The 6362-nt window shown below is 36.4% G+C and overlaps 1 protein-coding gene across 1 annotated transcript; it reads right to left on the reverse strand.

The window, feature by feature from the left end:
- Positions 1-1919: 1919 nt before the first annotated feature.
- Positions 1920-5230, reverse strand: gskip (gsk3b interacting protein). Its single transcript, XM_079633705.1, has 3 exons — positions 5105-5230; positions 4407-4652; positions 1920-2474 (listed from the first exon to the last, which is right to left on the reverse strand). Exons 1-3 carry the CDS (start codon positions 5141-5143, stop codon positions 2316-2318), a joined length of 444 nt encoding a protein of 147 aa, XP_079489831.1. The 5' UTR covers positions 5144-5230; the 3' UTR covers positions 1920-2315.
- Between the last annotated feature and the right edge of the window lie 1132 nt (positions 5231-6362).

Below are 6362 nucleotides of genomic sequence, written 5' to 3' on the forward strand. Positions count from 1 at the left end.
TGAGAGATCATGTGTTTGAGGGCTGGCGGTTACTAGGTCAATTGTGTCAAATTTTGTTTCAATCTGTTCTACATTTATTATGATCAAGAAGAATTTGTGGTTGACTTTTACGGTTTAAATATTGAACATTATCATTCATTTGGTTAACTTTGTCATTACACAATTATTTTACTGGAAACTTGCTAAAAGAAACATCATTGTCTTTAAATGGATAGTTCACCCAAAAATGGGAATTCTGTCATTAATTACTCGCCCTCATGCCGTTCCAAACCCGTAAGACGTCCTGTTTATCTTCAGAACACAAATTAAGATATTTTTAATAAAATTTTTATATTTCTGTCCCTCCATTGACAGCCCCACGCAACTACCACTTTGACACTTCAATAAGTTCATGAAGAGACCGTAAAACTAATCCATATGAATCAAGCAGTTCAGTCCAAATCTTATGAAGAGACCGATTTATGATGAACAGATTAAATTTAAGCTTTTATTTACAAACATTAATCAGCGAACATGAACAAAAATGCTTCAGCTTCTGTTTACCACAATTGATGTGTTGCATGTTTGTGAATAAAAGCCTAAATTCAGTGTTCATCATATAAAACGATCGCTCCATTCATATGTATTAGTTTTATGCTCTTTTTAAGAACTTTATGAAGCGTTAAAGTGGTAGTTGTGTAGCTATCAATGGAGGAACAGAAAGCTTTCAGATTTCATTAAATTCCACGTTTGTGTTTCAAAGATGAATGAGGGTGAGTAATTAATGACAGAATTTTTTTATTTTTGGGCGAACTATCCATTTCAATAAATTGTAAAGCAAGCAGAATGACTTTATGGCTACAAAACTGAATCACCAAACCACAGTAACATCTGAATGTGCTTTTTATTACAAGGAATCAAAAGCAAGCAACTTTTTTTTTTTTTTTTTTTTTCAGGTACAGAAGTTATTTGTGCCATGTACGTCTCACACTCATACACGTTTTCCTCTTGGTTGTCTGAGGAAACATACTTTAAATTATTAGGATGCTTATTTTTTTGGGACAAAGATAGTGTATTGTGTTTCACAGGAATTTCTAAAGCCAGAGGACAACTTATGTTCACTGGCCGTTATCATTTGCCTTATCCAAAACCAGCTGGAAACACATCAATTTCACAGGCATGCTAAAGATAGCCAAACTAACATGAGGTAGAAACCCATCATACAAGAACTTCCTGTATGCATTTATTTAAGATTATAATGCTGTTCTAAACTTAAAAGTAATGGAATGTAGCTTTAGTATATTTTTACAGCCCTTTCAAACAAATTCAGAAAATGGCTGCTTACGGTATTTACCTTCAGTGCAATTCTGCGCAGTATCGATATGTACTTTTAACCAGTCCATTAATAGTTAACGTATAAACATCCCCAAAACAAAAAAAATAATTTAAATGTTGTTTTAAAACGCCAATACATATCATTTGATATGATACAGAACTATAGGAAACCACAGGAAATGTCTCATTACAACAAAATGCTGAGCATTGACATCCACACAAACATGCGGTAATGTTGAAACATTCTGCTCAAGTATAAAGCTTCGGTAACGGTGCTAAAATGCACCTCTTTTTAAGAAACTGCATGCCAAATGTCTTCATTTTCTTCAAAAATACTTTTTTTGGGAAGAGGTGGATGGATATCACCACCATGTTTTGGCTCATCAGTCCTTTCTCCTGTTTTTGACAGATTGAGAAAGAAAACAAGGACGCAAAAGACATATTCTTACAGTCACAACTGGAGTTTGATACATTATCAATAGCAAGCGGAGAGAAGAAAGTGAACGTTTCAGGATATTTTTTTCAGACAACCACTATCCTGTAGACATTTGAATGAAAGTAGTAAGGCATCTGATATGTTTTTAATGACAATACTTTAAAGAACCATGCTGACGGAAGTACAGTATGGAGCTCTAAACCGGTTAACAAAATCATATCACTTGCATGTTAACATAAAAGATTTTAGTTCAAACATTTACCCATAGTCTTTGAAACAGCACATCGCTATTTCTGAGGGTTATTTCACTTGCATAAACGTAAAAACAAACCCCAAAAAAGTATTCATCTGGGCACTGCCTCCAATCATACCTCTCTAAATAATAGTAAAATACTTTAAAACATCACAGGCAAGTCAGTTTGTCAAATGAACACCGAGAAGGTCTGTTAAAACATATCACAGGCTAAAAACTGATAAAGGTACCACTGATGCTTTAAGCGGAGAGCGGCGCAGGACTGGATACAACCGTTAGCAAGCAAAGATATTCTGAACGATACTGAACCCCTCACTGTCCGTTCTGTTTGAGCCTCTCCAGTCTCTGTAGCAGAGCGTTTCCAAACGCTTCTCTATATCCAGGGCTGAGGGAATCCAGCAGGGAGTAAACAGTCTCATGATACTGTGTGTTCAAGCCCTCGTCCACCTGATCAAAGATGTAGCCCACCACCTGACAAACAAACACAAGGATCCCACAGGTTAACATCTCGTCCAGAGAGGTGGAGCTGGATGTCACTTTGTTCTGCAGTGAGCTCCACTTGGATTACAAAGGCACATGAATTAAAGAAGTGCACAGATCATTTATAATAAATACTGCAATGTTCCACTTTAACAAAATAAGAAGGCAGAGGTTATTTGCACAAATAGCATTAGATTATAATTACACTATGTAAAAATAACAGTATTTTCTTTGCAATAGGTGTAAATAATAGTAGTTAGATGCTATTTATACTTATAAATAGCGGTATATACTATAGTTGTTGTACATTAAACAACAGTATGCAATAATTGCATAAATTATTAAATAGATGCTGCCTTAAAGGTTGTATCAGCGATTGTGGGTGACGTCACTTCTGTTTGTGTTTGAAGCGAGATCACAAACAAACCAAGTTATCTCGCCCCTCCCTCCCGTTTCGTGCATCATGAAAAAAAAGGATCATGTACGCGCATTTCTTAGCTAGAGCTACCCAAGTTTAGTCGAGCTTCGCTCATATTATTTCAAGAAGGATATTTTCACACACAGTTCACATCCAAACAAGTCAGCACTAGCAGCTACTCGCCTGTCCAGAAGAAACAGTTTGTGTGTCTGAATAAGAAGGGTTGCAGGGCGTTCTCTATTCAAAAGAACAAAACGCCTTTTGAGATGTTGTATTATACAAGAGCCTCCTATAAGATGTCATAAGCATTATCTCTATAGTGCATGCTGTATATTTCAGAAATGCTGGATTTATGTGGTGTAATTCAGGTTTATACATGTAGAAAAAACACTTTTTCCACATCCCGCCCTTTTATGGTCTGTAAGTTTCATGTAGGAAGCATTGGTTTCATATGTACACTAAATGTAGTTCGAGTGGAACGTGTTTTTATCTCTGACGGGAGCAAAGCAACCTCTGAGCCATAGACATTTTGATTTTAGTAATGTATTAGTAAATGTTGAAATCTTTTCATTTTTAGTCGGCACGAGACAGAAGTTGTCTTGTCTTCCATATTGTGCCGGATATCCGAGTGAAACGGCTTCCTAAACAAGAACAAATGTGGGCGGGGCTTGATTTGTCTATGGGTTCATTGTCTTCCGATTTTTTTTTACTTTAATTTCTTTCCACCGTTCAAAAGCCTTCCCAACAACTATACGTGTCTTGGAATAAACACGATGGTATTCCCTCGCCCTAATCCTGCTCTTCTTGGGGATTGACTCAATTGTTGAGCCATGTTCAATTTACCGCAATTTCTCTTGTTGATAGACGCTGGCTTCTTCTTCAGCTCCGACTTCGCGTGCAGCCGTTACCGTGCACGAGCGCAAAACCTCACAACACCCGCCATGTCGGTGATTGGTTGGAACACTGTTTATTTTGGTTTTGAGTGGTTGGTGAAACCAATTGTTTTTGTGTGCAAATCTTAGAGCCTAGACTGCCTACAGAGACGCGTTTTTTTGACAGCTTTCTTATGAGGTGGGCAGCTAGCGGATCGTTAGGAAAGATTAGATGAATGTGATCATATATGTTTGGGCCTGAAATCGCCGATACAACCTTTAAACGCACATTAGACCAACATTTTTATTGAAATAAAGGCTTTTCCGATCTGATATGTAAAGGGGATAAGGGAGTAGAGCGAGTTGGGCAAAAGGCGGATTCAAACTCTGATTTTGATACTGATGATAATCCAGCATCTTCCCTAATTTTGTCTGGCCTAAACCAGACAGTAGACGGAGTTAGTGTAAATAGCCTCTGTCAACTAGTTGGGCAATTTACACTTAGTGTGACTTTAAAGTAGAGGCCTAGACTGAAAGTGGACCCCATCTTCGCCTTTTGGAAAAACATCAGATTGTCAATATTATTGAGTAGATGCTGTTTTTGGGTGGAACAGATGATACTTTATCACTCACCCTTAACCCTGCCTCGGTGAGCTCTAAGCAGTATCGGGTTCCCTCTCTGATTTCCACGTTTATATAGGCCACATCTATCCCGCTAGTGAGTCTGTGAGAGACGTGCATGTCTGTGACCGCGAAGAGCACATCGTTGACCACCGCCTCAGCCTCCAGCCTCATGTCCTTCACATCTCCCAGCTCCACACAGCGCTCCTCGTACGAGCACTTACACAGCTCCTCCGGCGTACAGTCCACCTCCATCCCCTAAACACGAATTATCAGACAAACTGCATGTTCATAAACAACATCTGACGTCACCTGATCATAAGGGGGCGCGAGCACTGTACAGTCATGCTAACGTTACTAGCTAACGCCTCGAATTCCTCAACTGACAAGTCACAAAGTACGTTTTACTCTTAGTAAGAGTAACATTTATGTTTTGTGTGTGTGTGGAAGAAACATTTGAATGCGAATAATGTGCGTTATGTATGATGTAACTTGCATAAAGACAATCTAAAAAAAATATGAAGTGTTAGCTAACAACATTTTTAATGCAAATCGAGGCTCTTCTAGCGTTAAAGTTCCATATGACGCCAATTCCGGGTTATATCAACAGAATAATGGTATCATGGCATACACCATAAGTTCATTTGTTTTATGATAAGGTCTGAAGCGGTTTAAGTTTATTTATTAACATAATATTATGAGTTACTAACCTCCTCCTGGGGTGGTTCGTCAGAATACTTCCGGCTCATGCCGGCTTGGACTCATGTGTGTCAATTATGCGCAGCAGTTGCGCAGAGCAGCTTCTGCGTATCCGCCTCGACTAACATTACAGTATCTGCGATATTTTAAGAAACACATATATCAAAATATAAAAATCTATAAATTAGTTGTTGACTGTAAATGATAATGCAAAGCTAACCGCTAAATGCCTTGCATAACAAACTGTGCGGGTGGATGCGCGAGCTTTTGGGGCGGAGGGGCTTCTAGAGACTTCTTTATTTTCTACAAAATTACATCAAAGCATAGTTATAGTTCAAAGAACTGAATACATTTAATTTACTTTATTACACTTTATTATTTATCATATTACATGTTTATTCATTTGTTGTATTATTTTCTTAAATTGGACTGTTTTTCGTTATTTTTATTTATTTTATTTATTTGCTATGGACATAACAACAGCATTGGACAAACCATATGCATCGTTTTTTTTTGTGTTATAGCAAAACTGCTAATTTGCAACACTTGTCCATAGGAGGCTACACATTTCACAAAACACAACACAATACAGTATACAAAACACAGTGCAAAACAGTACTCAGGACAATATTTAAGAAGGTAAACAATACACATCGTTCGTTAATATACATTTCATACAGCATTACCATGTGTGCAGCTTTATAATTAATATCTTTATATATATAACACACCCACTATACTACAATATATATATATATATATATATATATATATATATATATATATATATATATATATATATATATATATATATATATATATATATATATATATATATATATATATATATAATTAAGTGTATTCCACTCTGTCACTTGCATGTCCACAAGTGTTCCTACTGAAATTTACTGGATTGTACATGCATGAAATGCAACGTATTATGTAATCAGATCCCATTATTATTTCCTAATTATTATCCCATGTTAATTGTTAACATGTTAATTCCTAAACTTTGCTTAAATGCTAATCACTCGCCAGTCGCCAGCAAAAAAAAAATCCAAGATGAGTTAGTTATTAAAATTAACTTAGGATGTAATGTTAAAAAACGTATAGTAATCAGCCATGATGAAGTTAAACATTATAAAGATTGGCGAATAAATTGCTGAATTTTGGCCATTTTCAGAAAAATAATATACTGTGCTGTGTAGTATCAGTTTGAAGTATGTAAATACAGGGTAACGGATTATAACAGATTTAAAGATATGACTT

Source organism: Phoxinus phoxinus, assembly GCF_949152265.1.
Source record: "Phoxinus phoxinus genome assembly, chromosome: 13".
Taxonomy (NCBI): Eukaryota; Metazoa; Chordata; class Actinopteri; order Cypriniformes; family Leuciscidae; genus Phoxinus; species Phoxinus phoxinus.

What these genes read in the sequence shown, in the direction of transcription:
- gskip (XM_079633705.1), bottom strand. Translation starts at nt 5,143, where the DNA reads ATGAGCCGGAAGTATTCTGACGAACCACCCCAGGAGGAG. An exon ending in ACGAACCACCCCAGGAGGAG is followed by an intron (nt 4,653 to 5,104) that starts GTTAGTAACTCA and finishes ATTCGTGTTTAG; the next exon opens with GGGATGGAGGTGGACTGTAC. An exon ending in TCACCGAGGCAGGGTTAAGG is followed by an intron (nt 2,475 to 4,406) that starts GTGAGTGATAAA and finishes TTTGTTTGTCAG; the next exon opens with GTGGTGGGCTACATCTTTGA.